This window comes from Antrostomus carolinensis, unplaced genomic scaffold (genome assembly GCF_000700745.2).
Source record: "Antrostomus carolinensis isolate BGI_N321 unplaced genomic scaffold, ASM70074v2 scaffold6891, whole genome shotgun sequence".
NCBI lineage: Eukaryota > Metazoa > Chordata > Aves > Caprimulgiformes > Caprimulgidae > Antrostomus > Antrostomus carolinensis.
Window position 1 is genome coordinate 30725 of NW_010294784.1, and position 18801 is coordinate 49525.

The window sequence follows — 18801 nt, forward strand, 5'->3', positions numbered from 1 at the left end:
ATTAACTCAGGGGTTATGGAAAGTGCCAAGGCAGAGCTTGGTCGTGTTTCTTAGCCATCACTCTTTCTCATCCATTTTTCAGGTCTCAGGGGAGTGGAAAGCTAAACACAGAACAAGAGATGACAGCCTTGGCACACTGCCTTAAAGTGAAGATGGTGCAATGAGGAATGAGCATGCACACTTACCTATCTGTGACTTCTTCCAGGTTTAGTCACACAGGATGATGGTGAGAATTTTTGCAGATATAGGCATGTTGGTTACATATTTTTTGCTTCATTTTCTTTTTGCTTTATGTGCTGGGAAAATCAGTAGTGGAATGGGAAGAAGCAAAGGAAAGGGGAGCCAAACAAACTATGGTACCAGCTGCCTCTATTTCTACTGATGCAGTAACCCTGCGAGCTCCGAGTACCTTGAAAGGGGAGTGGGCTTTCCATTTTGTAGTCCAGGTAAAGCTGTATCTGCTGTGAAACTGTTTTCACCAGCACTGCACACGCTCCCCAAGCTAACCTTCACACTGTAGGTGGACTGAGTGAGTAACCAGATGGGCTGGGGTTTGGTTTGTGTGTGCCTGCACAAAACTTGGAGAATACAGGACTAGGAGAAAGAAGTAGCAGGTCAACATCCACAGCAAGAATCAGGAATGGGGTAACTCTTACTTTACTAGGAGTTCTAGGGTCTCTCAAACCATTCTTCTGTCATGACTGAATAGCTGCCATTTATGCTTCCTTAAAACCTAGTCAGAAAACATGGTCTAGATAAACAGGGCATTTGTTCTTTTCTCTATAAAGATTGTCAAATCCTTTTATATAGTTTATATAGTTTATATAGTTTAAGACAGATGGCAAATCTCTGATTCCACAAGTAAGAGGGAGGGACTCCAAGCCCCTACTGCTAACAAGTATGACATACAAGGGGGTAGTGTTGTAATGAAAGATGCAATAATACTTACAACTATGTACTGATTATGCAGAGTAAGGTGTGCAGAAAGCGTCTGAAATGTTCACAGAAATACCGTGCAGCAGTTTGGGTGATTTCTGGAACACCTCTAACATTGCTCTCGGTTGTCACCCACGATACAATAATTTTGCCTGCACAGCGCCAAGCCCACCAGGCAAACACCTTTGCAAGAGGAATCGTTATGGTCGGTGAAGCTAGTGAAAGCCCAGTTTCTCTGAACAGTTTTTGTTCATAGTTATTTTACAGGATTGAAGTTAACATGACAGAGCTAAACACTGCTCTCAAACAAGCTTGTGTTTATAGCGAGTCCAGTACAATTTGTTATTTGCATTTCAGTATCATCTAAAGGCAGTAACAGATCTGTCACTGAGGACTTCAGTAACAGAGCAGTAGCAGGAGCCACAAGAACAAGTCACCCAGATCTTCACACACGTGCCCAACCACCACCAGCCACTCACAATTTCACCCCAGCTCCCCATATAAAAGCCAGGCTCACGTGCACAAAATAGGCATGTTCAAAGACACAGATATATTTGACCAACTAGGTTTTCTCAGTACAGAGTGATTTAGTAAGATAATACATTAAGAACTCCAGTGACTCTTCAGTTGTGAAAAAAACTATCACTGCTGGGGAGCCAGGGCATGACTCCCTGTCACACCATCACCATTTATTTGAAAGACAGCACTGTGGGGCAGCTTGAGCTCCCTGCATTTTTCCTCAGAAGATTTCCACTAGTAACTAACAATTGGTGGTGGGAGAACACTTGTGTAGCCGATGTCCATAAGTGGGGTTTCACGACCAGTTTCAGCCAGTCAAAGACCCTGATGCTGCCAAAGGGGTGTGGGAAACAGAAATGGCCATTCTTACAGCACCATCTGCTTATGTGGGGTTAAGTATTATATCAAACCCTTTGTCTCATCTATAAAATATGGATAAAACCTACTATATTAGAGGGGGGTGTGAGGCCTAATTTAAAAACTAGCAAGAGCTCTGGGTTACCTGGTATAGGAAGTTAAATGCAAGGTTCTGTCAGTTGAAAATGTAGCTTGCTCAGAACTGCCATACTGGCATAAATGGAAAATAAAAAGTGTACTAGAAGGAAATACCCTACATTCTTAACTAGCCCATCAAAGTGCTCTGCTGCAGTGATGAAACCCAGGTGCTGTCTAGTTCCCCAGAAAGTATATTCTCCCCAAACACAGCATGGCTGTCATGAATTAGGCTCCTGGAAAAAAAGATTCTCTCTTCAGGACTCAGTACTGTTAATGCAGCCTGGAGAAAGACAGGAGTGGAAAGATGAAACAGGCCAAAAGATGGTATACAAAAGGCTTTGACAAAAAGCTTTTTTTTCCAAACATGGCAGCTTTGCACAATAGTGAATCCCTCGCCCCTTGCTATGACAACATCAGCCTTCATGACAGAGGTTCTCGTGGGCAATTTCATCAGAGGACAAGAATCAGAAGGACATGGAAATCAAACATGTCCCAGCAAAGGCCAATGCGTACTGGCAGTGCAGTCCCTACAGCCACTAACCCCACTCTGTGGTTAAACAGAAAATCTCCAGTCTTCAACCAGCATCCACCCACCTACCTTAACAGCATTAAGCCAGATCCAATGTCACTATGCAGTACACATCTGTCCTCAGACTCCAGGACAGCACTAGCTTTATCAGACAAATACAAGAATGTAAAGGTGTAAGTATAGAGCCTTCCACTTCAACGGGGTGATTTGAGAAGTGCTCCCTCCCTAGCAGGAAGAAATAAGCAAACCAGAGGTCATGGGTTCCCCCTGCATTTGTCTTGTGCTGTGGTAGCTGCATGAATCAGATGCTGAAAGAGTCCAACATGAAGCAGAATCTGATTTAAATGAGCTGTACACACAACCATGTGCACTACTTAAAAAAAGAAAAATAGTATTAAAATTTTAGTTTCATTTCTCCCTTTCCCACTTCCCTTTCTCAGTTGACAAGTCAACCAGCTGGTTAACTGCTCTGAACATGCACACTCATTCCCACGTTTAACCAGTGCTCCCAGCGGGGCACTGTGCAGCCATATGCTACACCACCACCTTTTAATATTGAACCACAGCACACTGCCACTTCCTTAAGCTGGTGGCTGTGCTCTGAGTGACAGCACCTGCAGGAGCTTAGCAGAAGCAACTGCTTCACAGAGAAGCAAGACACAGTTGATAGCTTCTTTCTGCAGAACGCAGTAGGAAAAGGGAGCTATTGCCTCCACAGGGACCAAATGACCACGATGGATGATGTCTTGCTGTTACGTGGTTCCTGTTGAGCGTGTGACCATGCTTTATTTAGGTTTTGCTCCTCCTGTGAACACTTCATATAGATCTTAAAAGAAAAGAGAAATATCTGACAATACACGTCAAAACTTTAACCCAAAGCAAGCTTTCAGGAAGCCTTTTCTAAACATGTATGAAGTGTGTAGGTTTTTTCTTAACCAAACAACAAAAAGTACAACAGCCTTCTCAGCAAAGCCAGATGGTAAACAAATGATAAAGTGGAACAAAATACAGCAAGCTGACATTTTCCGCAAGGTAACTCTCCCTCCCTATTTAAAAGTACCCCCAATTATTTCTTAAATAGCATGAGTTTTTAAAAGAAAATTACAGACAATTTAAAAAAATTGTAATTTGTAAAATATTTTGGAACATCCCTTAAAACATTTTTCCACCTTTGACCACCTCTAAAGCACAAGAAAGTCTTCAGTACAGTGAGAAGTCTACTCCAACTTTTATACCAGTTAATACCACAGACTACTGAGCAAGAAAAAAACCCACAGTCGAGCCTTCACTTCAGAGCACTATTTAGTTAAAGATGAATTACTTGACCTTTTGTCAGTGTACAATGGAACAGAAGTCAAAGACACACAAGCTCTTCTGTTCTCTAAACAAATTCAGACCCATATCTATAAGAAATTACCTTTGTGTTAGAATAGAGCACACATTCCAGAACAAAATGTTTAAGCTAATAAAGCTTCATGGAAGCCTCAAAGAGGGCAGATAAGTCTTCTTCTGTTTGGGGACGTGGTGATAGTTTAGTCACTCTCTCCTGCAGGATCAAAGAAAACTGGATTACAGAAGGTTGCCAATAAAATTAATCAAACAGTAGCTGAACTATGTGCCTTTGTACTAATGTCCTTCACAGAGAATAACAAGGTTTTACAAATAAGTAATCAAGTAATTAAGGTTGAAGCATCATCAACTGTACAGTACTTTCAAGAATATATTAGTGCAAATTGCCTATAATTAAATACACAGAAGCAGGATTAAAATGCAGTTCAGCTGCAAAGTCAAGTACTTCAAACATGGGTCTTGTCACAGATGTCAGTGCAGTGGTGGGTGGGTACCCTGGGAATACAGTCCACTTTAAAATTCATTTGCCAGCATTGGAACTAGGAGGTCAATTTTTAGGGAACAAGATTTTCAAAATACAACATCTGTCCAAGCCCAGGAATCGCTGTAGATGGGGAGAGTAAACAGTGATTGCAACTCAGCTGCCAAAAAAGACACAGCAAGGGATGGTAATGAAACTGCTTAATAAATAGCCTGACACTTTGGAATCAGAATACAAAATAGTTGTAGCTGGTCATCATCTGGATGGTGATTCAACAGAATTTTCAGATGCTGAAGTCCCATCAACTGAAATGAAACTCAGGCATACGCTTCACTGCTCTGCTTGACAAAATAACCACAAAGGCAGGGATGGCAATTCAGAAAAGGCCCACACTGCTGAGGCTGAGGAGCTGTATTAATGGAGGTACTCAGTTACCGCAGAAACACTCAGCTGAAAGGGCCTAACGTTCATGTACTCATACTGCTTATGATTAGCACTTTGATGCTTTCAACAATCATGTCTTGAAAGACTGGGGAGAGTAACAAACATCTGCAAAGACAGAGGCCAGGCCTACACTAGGAAAGTGTTGTCTTCAGGTGAACACAGTGTACTTTGGCAAGATGGAGTTTCTCCTGCTACAACCTGTTTCAACATCTCCCTTGTGGGAGGGGCCTTGCTCACACACCAAGTGGGATGCTGGGGAAGGGGCTCCTCCAGCCCCTGCCTCGGTGAGAGGTTCAGCTCAGATACACTCCGAGCACAGCACCCGCCACCGCAGCAGCACGAGGCTGCAGCCACCTCGCTTCCCTCTCAGCCCACGGGGCTGTGATTTGTGGCCAGGCTGGATGTGGTTACACACCAAGAGGGGCCACCGTGCTGTGAACTTAATGTGAAATATTGGTCTAGCCGTGGTGAGGAAGTCAGCTGTGAGATATTCACCCTTCATTCACCATGCTCAGCATGGTTAGCATGGCTTGTGACGAGTCTGAAAAGTGCAGCTTTGTGTGTGGAACTTCAGCTACAGGAGAAGCTTTGCTGGCACAGCAGCAGCAATCAAATTATACCTCTTTCCCCATCCCTGACCAGTGCTGCTATGCACACAGATACAGCCAAAGAAAAGGCTAAGATTCTTCTACAGTTTTGAAATCAAATGGAAAATTCTAACAGCACTAGGGCAAAAGGATGTTGGTTTTTTTCAGACTCACAATATGCAAAATACAACAACTCAGTGCTCGAGTACTCAGTAAATTCATCAGGCCTATATTAGGACACTCTGGGTCAAACTACAGTTTTGCAGCCCTGGGCACCGAGATGGACAGAATTATCTGTGACAGGAGACAATCACCCTGACAGGCTGTAGCATGTCCCAGCTATACCAACAGAAGGCTGCAAATGGATGCTCCTCCTGTATGCCTGACACAGAGGCACCAGCACTCCCTCTGCACAAGCCTGCTGGTATTTGCTGGTGCCCAAAAAGCAAGGCCCCAGCTCAACCAGAATGACTCAGTGCATTCTGGTTTAGTGCCAAAAATGAGCAGCTCCTGGCTCACCAGTCGTTCAGTCCCACTGTAGCTGCCTCTGGGATGTCTGCAAGGGGTGGGTGGGCTAGAGAACAACCCTTCCATCATCTCTCATTTTCAGTCCTCCCCTCCTCCCCTCAAACACCATCACAGGGCTGGCCACCTTAGACCGTGGGACAGCATCTTCTTTGCTAGACTCACTACTCTCTGTAAATAGGATCAGTTTCAACAAACTCACTTAGAAAGAAGAATAAAATTCTGTTTTAACCTCAAGTATAAATGTTTGTCCCATCCCAAATCCCTGCAGTTAGGGTAGATTAGTTTTGTTTTCCTGTACCCTGCACACTTACTAGTGCTATCACCACTGCACCAGGCTGCCTTGCCCATGTGAATGGGCCAGTGCTGTATTACAAAGAAAACCAGCTGCAAGATGAAAAGAAAAAATGTACTAAAGATTAACCTGTATGCTCTACCTCTGTGGGTGATAATGGACAATTAAGGAACACTAATACATTTTCATCATGCTACATCTCATATACAGAAATGAAGTTTGAGAAACTATTAGGTCATCTCATTTTACACAGTACCATTAATCATCAATGCCATGAGATGACAGTAAATGAATTAAAAGTCAATTTGAGCTAAGCTAACAAACAAACAAAAAAATCCCTTCAGTATCTTCTGGTGAAGAACCTTCCCCCTCCCCCCACTATGCAAAACATGGCTCCAATGAGATGTTGTGCTTGTGATGACCTGAACTCAATTGTTTTAAAAGGAACATATTTATCAAAACAAACCTCCTAAATGCCCCAGAGCAATTTATACGCATAACCTATCTGATGGGTGCTCAGAGACCTTAGTTTTCTTCCTGGCTTTGCCACTGCTCTGTTGTGTGTGATCCTAGATAGTTGTACCTTTGTGTCATTTTCTCAGGTATAAAATAGGAATATTAGTATTTACCTTCTGTTATAAGTTGCTCTGAGATTTATGAATGAGAAGAACTAGACATGGTAAGAGGTATTGCTGTAAAAAGGGAATAACCTTTCAGCCTACAAAATCTGTGTTTTCTCCATAGGGTCTATTTCCCTTGCTACTTGGTGGAAATAAATCTGAAGTAGACAGAACAGTCCGTAGCATATGAATCAAACTGTCTTTTTACAAGGAAGATACCGGATTTAGCTTTTGGAATGGTGTGTTGCTTTTTGCAGTGTCTTTGTGAGCACTGAAACAATAAAGGGTATTTAATCTATATCATCCCAGGGGACCTTATTTCAAATTCTGATGGAGGTCAACGGAACAAAACAGCCATCTGGGAAGAAAAGTGCAACTTCTCAATATGGAAAAGTTTAATGCAAAGTGAGCTTGATCATTCTTACCAGATAGCAATTGCTATTAAGGCTTTATCTATAACTCATCCTGCATACATAATTAACAGAGATAGTTATGAAAAAGCAGTATCTTCTATAAATATCAAAGGTCTATGAAAAACATCCTCTTTTTTAAAAAAGTGTGATTTAAAAAAAAAAAAACCCAAACCCAAGCATCTAGCCATTCTTTCTGAATCCATCTGAGAACAGACTGCTGCATGCACTCCATCTCACTGAAAAGAAAAGCCTAAACTGTGCAGAGAAATAAAATACCGTTGACTATCCACAGTTTTCCCCATTTTAATTGTTTTCATGTAGGACTAGAAATAACATTTGCTTGAAAATAAATACTTCTGTTTTTTCAAAAATCTGTTCTATTTTATTTGACAAGAAAAACTGTTTTGCTTTCTGTCTTACCTGAGGCAGAGTGCCTTTGACTAATGCAGGGATGTCTGCTTTAGAATAACCAATTGCAGCTAAGCCATCATCAACATTCAGATCAAATAGGAATTTCCGGAGCGTGTCTGCCAAAATAAACCCCGCATCTTTGATTCTGGCAGTGCGGATGTCAGCTCCTAAAATAAGACATAATGCCTTGACTGTAGGGTGGAGAGAGCGGAGGAAGCCTGTTCTGGACTTAATTTAATCATAATATCAGCTGAATACATATCCATACATAACAGTCACTGCCCTAAAAGCACCATGAAGTAAAAAGAGGAATCAGTCTTAATTTTACAGTTAGAATAGTTGTTAAAAGGTGAAATAAAACAAGATGAGGAGAAGCAGGTAACTGCTGCCAGAAAGACTAACTGCCACATGAGGTTAACTTCCCTTCCCTCTGTGACTACAGGGAGAAGCACTTTTCAGTCTGACTAACTGCTGAGAGGAAAGAAGCTAATGCATGAACGTCAATGGTATTTATTTTTATGGTCAACGTGCCAAATTCTAACTTTATTTTAAGGCCTTGAGTTTGCTGACATCTAGAGGACACAGAAACCACTAACTGTTCTGTTCAATTACACGTTCAAAGAGAAGACTAGAGCATGTAGGCTGAGAAAGACACGAGATGGCACGGCAGTGTTCAAGGGGTTAAGTAACTCAAAAAGCATTAAGTTTAAATGTGCTGACTTGTGTAGGATAATGTAGAACTGAAATGGAGGAACTGGTATCTTTGAAACATCTACTGAACTGTAACAAAAGCATCAATATAAAATGAGATTGCCAATATTTCCTACAGAATAGCTTGCTTTCCCTTCTTCAGTGAATGATCAGGACTTATTTAAAAGTAATAATAAAAACATGTCCAGATAAAAGACACGAGCTCCTCCATATGATTTCTTTTCAAAGTAAGCTGAGCTAAATTTGTTCTCCGCGTAACCTCAATGATGTTACACCAGAACTATGCTAGGTCCAAATGCCATCCTGAGAGATGAGTAAGAGCACAACATAGCTACAGGAAAAATATTTTCAGTGATCCTCACGCAGTTCAGTGTAACATTCAGAGGGAGTTAAGTGCACAGGAGACCAACAAGCTCATTTGAGGGGAGCTCAGATATTTGGGTAGTAAGACTGGCAGTACTGTAGTAGATAATGTCTGGGAGAAATTGATAAATAAGGTATGACAGAGTCTTGTACAAAGACCTATGCTACTGGGATATGCCATGCAGTGTGACTTTATCCTGAGTTCTGCTGTAGAGGAGTAACTGGGACATAAATCCAGTATCTTCAGATAGTAAAGCAAAAGGGGAAGGGATGAGGGAAAAAAAGGGACAGTAAACATGAAGGGCAGTGTTAAAATATTGCTATAGTTCTAGTACTTTCCTTTTGCTCAACCTAAAGGATACATCAGTCTTGAATTACATGTAGAAAATTCGGGGCCACACGCACACCTATTTCAACTGTTTAAGAATCCACCCAGGGAGGTATTAAACTTTTTCTGGCTGTACCCAAATTCACAGCTGTACATACACACAACATAACTATTTAGTAATCTGCTTCATGTCATAAAATACCTTCTTAGTCATTGCATTTGGCAACATGACAGATCTGAATCGGCTACTGTACTCAGCTGGACCCTGGACTGGAATCAGAAGTAAACACTCCAGGTGGGAACTAACAAATTCAATTCCATGTGACATGTTTTCAGCAGAGTCCCTTTACAGCAAGGCAGACAATAATGTAGTTTAAATTTCTACTGAGAAAATTAACAGAGCTTTTAGAGACAGAATTTATGGCAGCAGCTCATACCACAAAACCTAAAGGAACTGCTTTTCAACCACTTGTTTTAAAAATCAAGGAGACAGAGTTCAAATTCTCTGATATGCTGTGCTGGCCAGCTATTCAGAAACATTTTCTTAATCTACTTTGAGTTGTGTGTTACTGCTGTACAAACACAGACATTTCATAGCTTAGTACATGATTCCAACTAGGTTTCTGTTCTGGTTTTGACCATAGGCAGGACTGCATATTTGTAGGAAGGCTGAACAAAGCTTAGAGCCAACATTTATAAAATAAACCGAATTTTCCCCCAATGTAGTTTTTCTGACCATGTTATTTTACATCCTCTTTAAAATACTGTGATATTTTCATTGTCTGTATAAAAGTCCCACTCCTTCTTGAAACTCACAATGCTTTCAGATGACTTATCCGAGGAAGTCATACACGTGACTGGATTGCTGTGACTTGCATACAGAAGGCTGACCATACAAGGGAGTGAACACATTTTTCAAATACCAGGTGAGCTGCCCTAACCACTTTCTCTCTACTCTCTAGACTGCTGTGCATGTGACTGTGTTTGCTCATTAGTGAGTACAGGTACTAGCAGCGGTTTAGCTACCACACAGACTAGTGCAGACAAAAAACCTGACCTTAGATATAAATAAATTATCCCACCACAGTGCCATGCTGTCACAGCTAGACTGCTAACAGCTCCAAGACTACATCACTGAAATCTAGTTTATTACACACAGTCACACTGGGGGTGCAATGAAGAGGTATCCTTTCTCTAGACAGCTTCTGGTGATAGGTTGCACAGATAAGAAAGCACTGTATGAAAAGGTAACCTTTAAATGAGCTGTCAGCTTGCAGCATTTACTTTTATTTTTATAAGAAGCAGAAAAGGCCACTTTGTTCATCAGCCCACTTCTGAGCTATCACAGATGTATCCACAGAACAGATACCTCATGCCTTCCCTTGACATTGGCCACTGAGAAATTCCAACACCTACAAACAAGCTTAGAAAGACTGAAACCCACAGTTGTGTGCCACAGGAAAGAGTAGGAGGAGTGATTCAGAACATCACTCTGTCCTAACTCATTGCCAAAGCAGGGAATTTGTTAGGCAAAATGCTTCCTTTTAGCTAAGAGATGCACCTGAGTACTGGTTTGTTTTATGATACCGACTCTAAAGTCACTGGTCTCCATAAAGCACCAAGAGAGAAGCCAATCACAGCTACTCTCTCCTGATTTGTAACATCTAGTTAATTTCAGCTGTCTAATTTTCTAGCCATGAAGCAGACTTCTCCAGCTTGCCTCTCTAACTACATCACCCAGTATCAAAATTTATCATTATTCTACCTAAGTTTGTAACTCAAGTCTCCAGAATCTTGTTTTTTTTAAATGTAAAATCATTGCATCAATCAACTACAATTGCTTGCATACCTTTTTTTTCCTCCCAAAAAGACATTTTGGAAAGAATTCCATTTGTGTAAGTTGTATCCATAGAGATTCCTACCTAGTATCTCTGCAGCTTCCAAGTGCCGCTCGGGATGTATCTGTGCCGTGAAAGCAAACACTGCTGGGGATGTCAGCACCACCGAAAGGCCATGTGGCTGGGAGGAAAACAAAACAAAACAAAGTCACATCAACAGGACAGTACTTTCATCTTCAATGTGCTTTAATGCTCATTAATGCGAGATAACAGAGAAATGAAATGTATAATACGAAAAGAAAGGTAAACCAAGTTTTACCACTAAAGAGTGATCCACATTATAATCCTTTGGTTTATAAGTTTTCACCAAACCAGAAATAGGGTAAGACATTCCATGGCTGGAACAGAGAGTAGAGAGAAAGTGGTTAGGGCAGCTCTCCTGGTGTCTGGAAAATTTGTGTTCAGTCCCTTGTGCCATCAGTCTTCTGTATGCAAGTCTCTCAAAAGTACTCAAAGGTATTTAGGTACAGATATGGTATGGATATTAGGTACAGACAACCCTCAACCCTCTGGACCTTAGGGACCTAGCTGTAAAAAACACTGCCTCCTTACTCTGCGAGTGTGAAGTTACATTATTGCACTGGCTGGACTGAAAGATGCTCAGTTACTAAAGTAATACAGACACGCCAAAACCAGCATAACTGCAGCCCTACCTGATCACACCGCCTGAGAAAAGGGAATGACTGCTTGCTAATAACTTCTCCACATATTTCAGGCTTAGGCTTTGCTTCTCTGATATTTTTTAGTTTTTATTGCCTTGTAATATTCGTTACAGCTCTATTTTGGAGACATTCAAAACCCGCCTGGACGCCTTCCTGTGTAATTTCGTTTAGGTTCCTGCTCTGGCAGGGGGATTGGACTGGATGATCTTTCGAGGTCCCTTCCAATCCCCATCATTCTGTGATTCAGCCTGCTGAATGCCCTCCCCATGGACAAACTTACAGACAATTGCATCAGTTCAGGAATGGCACAAGATCACCTCATTGCTGTCTCCCTGCAGAACAGCTGGCATGAAATCCAATGTTTTAAATAGTGTTGATTATTTTCCCTATGGTCTTTACTATCAAGGAAAGCAAAGAAGGCCATATTTTGGAATTTTGACATAATTGGATTCGAACATCACAGGCCAGAATACACAATCCTCACACAGGTAAACACCGAGAGTCCATCAATTTCTCAATGTCTCTGACAACCTGAAACAAACACCAGCTAGAAGCTGACCTTGGATAGGGTTAACATTTTTCTGTACTCACCAGAGATGAACACCAGCATTGCCAAAGCCAATACCAGCAAAAGCACTTGCTAGGTGCATGTTGGCTCTTGCTTCACAGTCTTCAGGATTTCTGATGGCTCTGCGCACCATGGAGACGAAGGTACCAGTGAATTCACAAATGGCTTAGTTATTTAGGATGGAGAAGGGTGAGAGCGCTTCTTTATGGACAGATACACAAAAACCTCTAAGATAAGCTGAGATAAAAATGCTGGAATGGAGTCACACTTCAGTCAGAGAAAAATCCTGCTGCTGGATCAGTAAGTAGATCAAACTGGATCAGTGAAGGGCAAGTTTCCTTTCACTTTTCCAAACACTGAGTAAATAGAGTGAGTTTAGCCATAGTCACCTCAGTGGTGGTTTAAATGATCCTACTTAGGAGCTTTGACAATCCTATCTACGGCTCTAAGATCACTTCAGCTTTCTTACCATCTCCGTAGGTGGTGGTCTGGACCCCACCATCTGTGCAGGAAGAGGCCAAGGTTCCTTGCCTTCCTGTGCATCAGACTGCTTGTGTAGTTTGACAACATGGAGAAAAAGTCTGATGAATAGATTCCACAAGAACAATAAACACCTACTTTGACTAGCTAGGTATTGTAAAAAGTCTTTTACAAGAAAACTTAAATTGATATTTAATAGAAGTGGTACCCCAAAGCTGTATACAGGGTAAAACATTATTGGTAGGGATCAAAACCAACTCCCAGTTAACTCAAAACTTAATCTAAGTTGAAGGTCTTCTAAGTATGAACCAGTTCTGAGGAAATCCATTTGAAAGTGCATGTGGTTACCTTCTTAGTGGATATCTTAATTTACACTGATGGTCACAGAAATTACACCAGTAGCATTTCATTCAGTTTGTTACATATTCCCCTTATACTATCACAGAAAGAGGATTCTTGAAAAAATATGTGAATTCTGCTCCCATATTAGCTAAGCAGCTTGAAATAACTTTAACTGAGGACTTATAGATTCATAGAGTCATTAAAAAGCTACCTCATTGAGACAACCTAGTAACCCTAATTTTACTTTCAATTTTATTTGAAAATTTTTTTCTTTATTTAAGAGAAATCCAGGGTAGAAAATGAAGGTTTAATGTAGTAGTTTGCCTTATAATTCAAGTTTACCTATAATTTAATTTCTCCTAAGCATCCCTTTTTGGGTACTGAAGACTGAACATACTGTGAGGGGGGTGGCTGTTAAACATTTTACCTTTTCAAATACTTAGCCACAATGCGCAGAGCATGAAGAGCCCAGACATCACTGACGGGGTTGCTGCCTTGGTAAGCTGGTCGGTCGATGGGATTGGAAGGGCAGGGACTGCGCATGTTGTAAGGAAGAGAAAAAAGCATGGCTAAAAGAAAGATTAAAACCCAAATTATTTAAGTGGGAGAGCCCCATTTTACTGCCTTGCTGTTCTTTGGATGCAGGTTCTTCTTATTTATTTCCAGTGTTTAACAGTTGCCAAAAATAGAAATACAATCTCATAGAGAACCGGGAGAACGCTGGGCGCGCACCTCCAGAGCGCTTCACTCTCCAACAAACACACAGAAGGCAATCCAAAGACAGTCACAATCTATCAGCTCACACCACACTTAAAGTTAGGCTGGATGAACTGGCATCTTAGGGAGTAATGCTTTCCACTGAAGAGCACTGTGCATCTGCAATGGGTGCATTTCCTTTCTGTAGGACAGGAACTCTAAGAGGATTTAGCACTGGAAGCATTGTAAGCTATCTTTTTTTTTTAAAAAATATTGACCTTTAAAACATTAAGAATATGATATTTAAGCTACGTGGAACTGTCAACAGTCATCTCCCATATACTCGTGAATCTGACTACATAAAGAAGGGGCACTGCTTACAGTGCTACATGTACAAAACTACAGAAAAAAACATTTTCATTTATGAAAAAAATACCTCAATTCCATTACAGATATTGTAGTTCAGCACACTTCACCAAGCTTGAGAAATCACACAGTTTCATTATACATCTATTACTTTAATATACAGAGCATCCAGAAGCAAAGTAAGCTCTGGCCCTCCAAACAGAAACTTCCATGCATTTTGTGCAGTTAAAAGCTGTAGGTTTAAGGTTAAGATAATTTTGTGCCAAGTGAAAAGCACACTATGAGAGAGGTTCTAAAGATAGTCATAATTTGGCTAAGACCTGCCAGCATCCCACAAGCCTTCTCAAATTTTTGTTGACACATCCTGGCTTTTATTAGAAAATCCTTGTTCTCCGTTCCCTGCCATGTCTGTGAGACATGCTAAATGCGGTCGCATTGTGATTAATCATCTACATGATCTCTTAAAAAGGGACATCTGGACTCTCTTCCCTGACAACAACCATCCTGGAAACAAACAGTTTCTCCAGTGCACTGCAAAAACATTAAAATTTCTGTAAATGAGTGACTTGTTTCCATACATTCTGAGGGAGATAGTAAAATTAAGTAAGAGGAAAGTATACCAGAGACCACCTTAACAAGAACAGGGAAGGGGGAATAAAGATCATCCTTTCTTGCTCCTAAAGTGTATTTTTAATACAATCATAGTAAAAATACAAAACTGTAATAAATTCAAGTAGCAGCCTACACAGAAAACTCACCAAAGCACATCAAAGCCACTGTTGGCCACTATTCGCTCAGGCATGGACAGTGTGTGTAAAGGATCGATGATGCCTAACGTTGGCTTAATGGCTCTTGAAGCAATACCTGCAGTAAGTGAGGAAAACTAGAGAAACAGTTTTTGCAACAAAACAGGCCAAGACAAGCTTAAGGTTGAAAACACAACAATAATGAGGGGAAAGTATTTGAAACTATTAAAATAAAAGCAGAGAGAGAAGGGAGAGTAAGAAGTATCTATGAATCCGAGTCTTGCTGGTGATGAAGTTCCTATAAGAGAGTTACACGATTTGGGACTGTTGCCTGAGGTGAATTATACCAGACAATGTTCTCGCCCCATTTGCAACCTTCCCTGAGCAGCCTGTGCTCTCAAAATGCCTGTGCTGAACAGCAGCTGCAACATTCTTCTTAGATTTTTATCTTCTGTGAACAATGGGAGGGCAAGACTAGCTTGTATCTACAATTAATTGCTATTGCTAATTTGCTGTCTTCAGCATCTGTAATAACCATGCCTTCGTATTTTGGTTAAGGGGGCACAGATGTAGCTCTGAGAGAGACAGACATATAGACAGACAGACAGACACAGACTGATTCACTACATATAGTCTAGAAAACTCTGAGCTATGGTCAGAACTCCTTAGCACACCTATTTGGGTCCCAAGTACTGTAGACTGTGTGGCATATAAGATCTGTACATTTAGAACTAAAACCTCAAAACAGCTATGAAGTTTAAGATGACATTTTAGCCTTAGTCTTCATTTGCCAGGGATGAAAAGACCAAAGGAATACAGTGCCCCTCACTTGCACAGCATCTCAGGCCTGAGGTTTCAAAAGTCAGGAAAAGGAACATTTGGTTGCAATTACACAACAAAGAAACAGAAGTCTTAAAAGCAGAAAGAAAAATACAAAGGAAATAAAGAACAGTTGGTTGACCTTGAATGTAAGTAGAAATTTCCTTTGCAATTAACATTTTCTGCTATTTAAGAACTTGAAAGATTTTAGTTTCCTGTTTTGCCTTCAGACTATAATCCACTCTATTACATAGGTATTTCATTATGTTAATATGCTATAAATTTAATACAAGGAGGAAACCTTTAAGCTCTTCAAATTTGCCTTTGGCAGTTGAATCAAACAAAATGACACCTGAAATGACATGCAGTATCCCTTTCTTTCGAGGCAGGGAAATAGCGAAGACATTGGAAAAACAATCGTCTTAAATAGCAGACAGGGAAAAAAAAATCTCACCGGTTTTTACTTTTAGTTCTTTGAAGTCAAAAATGGCAACACCAGTGGTTTCACTTCCAGTTCCAGCTGTCGTAGGAACTTAAAAGGAAGAATGGGGATACCAACACATAGTAAGTAATATATAATCTTGTAAAATAAATAACTAAATATACAATAGTAATGCCACCAAGAATACAGGATCCAGGAAACCTCGGAGGTATCCCTGATCCAAAGCCAACAGGTCAAAGAGAAACTGCCACATTGATCTCTTTTCTCAGTAAAAAGAGTCAAACTCAGCTAAACAAGATAAAATAATGACAAAAACTGTGATTTTACTTCCACTGAAGCAAATGGCAAAATTGCTGCTGAATACAACTAGAGGAGAAGTAATACCACAGGAAGGTCACGGCAGACTGATTTCAGCAGAAACGTCATACTGAGTGCAGAATGACTCCCCTTCTCCCAGCCCTCGCTCTCACACACCCTGCTCCTTCCTGCTTTACCTGCAATAAGTGGCTTGAGGGGCACGGTGACAGCCTTCCCTTTCCCAATAGGAGCATTGACATAATCCAAGAATTCTGATGTAGGGCTGGATGCATACAGGTTGGCAGCTTTACAGGTGTCTATTACAGATCCACCTCCAACAGCAACATAGGCATCAAACTCTCCCTTTTTAGCAAATTTAATGGCATCTAGGAAACTTGGAAAATAAGAAAAGCTTTCCAATTAGTCAAGAGAAAAACAGCACACAGAGAAACTAACTGTTAAGAGCAGCGCACAGGTCACAGGGAGGTGTTTGAACCCCTGTATGGCATGCTGTAAGAGCCTAGGCACTACTTTGAGAAGCACACCATCAGAAGTAGTACCTGTGGTCTGTTGGTTCCACCCGGACATTATCATACATCTGAAAGTTTATACCGTGTTTTGCCAAGGAATTCAATACTGCAGTTACAGGGGGGAGTTGGGAGAGGTTTTTATCCGTCATCAAACAGACTCTTCTAGCACCAATATTCTGCAGGTCCTACAATAACAGTGAAATTTAAAAACAAACAACTGGTATAAAACCATACACAACTATTTAAATACTAATCCAAATCAACTGAACCATGTAATAATAATTAAAAACTCAACCTAAAAACAGTTGGTTATTGCAAAATTTTTGAAACAGTATCAGCTAAAGAACTGATATACACATACAGATAGGATGCAGAAAACGGCGTAAAGCTGCCCAGCTTACACCGCTGAAGTCTTACGATAGAAGAAAATTAATGATAAAGACGTTGAACAAATGAAAACCATCTGGAATTACTTAAGACTACAGTGAAATGTTGAATATTTTTTGGAAATATTTTTTTCCTATACAACTCCTGTGAACATAAAAAGCCTTTTCCACAGGTTAGGTCTCACCTGACTGCCCATCAAAGCATGGCATTGAAATCTTGAAAATTTAACACTGAATATTAATTTACTGACTAAAAAAATCAAAATAAGGTCACAAAAAGAAGAAAAATAATACTGCATACATACTAACCTTTGCTAAATTGTCACAACAGCTATACCATACATGCAATTTTAAATAATCTTAATGCTGTTTAAAGACAGAAGTGCTGTCTAACTTCACTTACTATCTCTTAATTTACTTTACAAATTCGCAAATAAAAAAAGAGAACTGTTAATTCCATAAATGCCAAGAAGAAAGGAAAAAATTATAAATGAAAAAAACCCATGATAATAGCAAACTGGAACAATGTACTCAGGTGAATCATCTCACACTACTGAAACAAAAATTCTACACTTTCACAGTGCAAACTCAAAGCTGAACAAATATCCACCTAATGTAATGGAAAGTTTCTGATTCACTTTAATGAGCACTAGAAGAGACGAAAGCGATCTTGAGAAAATCCTGGTGAGTCACCAGGATTCAAAACTTTTTAAATTAAATTCCCTGTCAGTGGAAATATACTGTTGCATAACCCCAGCAAATCATCAACAATTCAACTATCCATTGAGCTGCATTTCATGTACTCACTTATACCACAGCAACACTGATGTAACACGCTCCTGTTCTTTACTCAACGGTATCTTCCAACCACTTTACACTGGTTTATATGACTACACACACAGCAAAGCAGTGCAGATTCAGACACACCATATATAAGCTTCCCCTTCTAAAATGGATTGATAGCATCAGCAGCCCTTTAGAAAATAACTTTTCACCAGTGATGGAAGCTTACCAGGCCAATCTCTTTAGTAACTCCTTCTCCATAGCGGATGTTCGAAATGGCCATCTACAAAAAAAAAAAAAAAGAACATTTTTTTTTCTCTGGAGAAATGGGAGAAACAGCATCTAGTCCCAAGCAGTCAAAATGAAATATAAATATCTACTCATGTAAATATTTGTTCAATGTCATATTTCAAGGTATACAAAATACTGTTTATATCAAATATATTTTATTATTAAATCTACCTCAAATGCATAGTCTGTATTTCCCAGGGTAGGCAACTCAGGGGCTGGAATGAAAATGAAACAGCAAAATTAGGGAACAAAAAGTGACTTCAATCTGTATCTCAATCCTAGAGTTGACAGACTCCTTCGCTTTTAAATTCACTAATACATTGGCACAGGTCATCTTGGCTTGTCTGGGGTAACAGTTACCCATTTAATCCCTTGTTTGTGAGATTAAATGATCCAAGTACTTAATTCAATTCATATAATCCAGCAAAACAAATGTGTTTTTACTTTATTTCAAGAATTAATTCTTTCCTATAAAAACAGGGTAAGTC

The 18801-nt window shown here is 40.2% G+C and overlaps 1 protein-coding gene across 1 annotated transcript in view; it reads right to left on the reverse strand.

Annotated features, from left to right (window-relative positions):
* Positions 1–3596: 3596 nt before the first annotated feature.
* The window catches only part of ADHFE1 (alcohol dehydrogenase iron containing 1), a gene marked incomplete at its 5' end in the record, with an annotated part of 17212 nt that continues 2007 nt past the window's right edge, over positions 3597–18801 (reverse strand). The window contains 13 exons of the mRNA XM_010177747.2: positions 3597–4025; positions 7615–7772; positions 10930–11026; positions 11165–11243; positions 12159–12257; positions 13385–13526; positions 13768–13778; positions 14778–14883; positions 16039–16116; positions 16521–16717; positions 16884–17038; positions 18252–18305; positions 18485–18528. Coding sequence (XP_010176049.2) covers positions 3942–4025; positions 7615–7772; positions 10930–11026; positions 11165–11243; positions 12159–12257; positions 13385–13526; positions 13768–13778; positions 14778–14883; positions 16039–16116; positions 16521–16717; positions 16884–17038; positions 18252–18305; positions 18485–18528 — 1304 coding nt within the window. The remainder of the gene's footprint in view (positions 4026–7614; positions 7773–10929; positions 11027–11164; positions 11244–12158; positions 12258–13384; positions 13527–13767; positions 13779–14777; positions 14884–16038; positions 16117–16520; positions 16718–16883; positions 17039–18251; positions 18306–18484; positions 18529–18801) is intronic.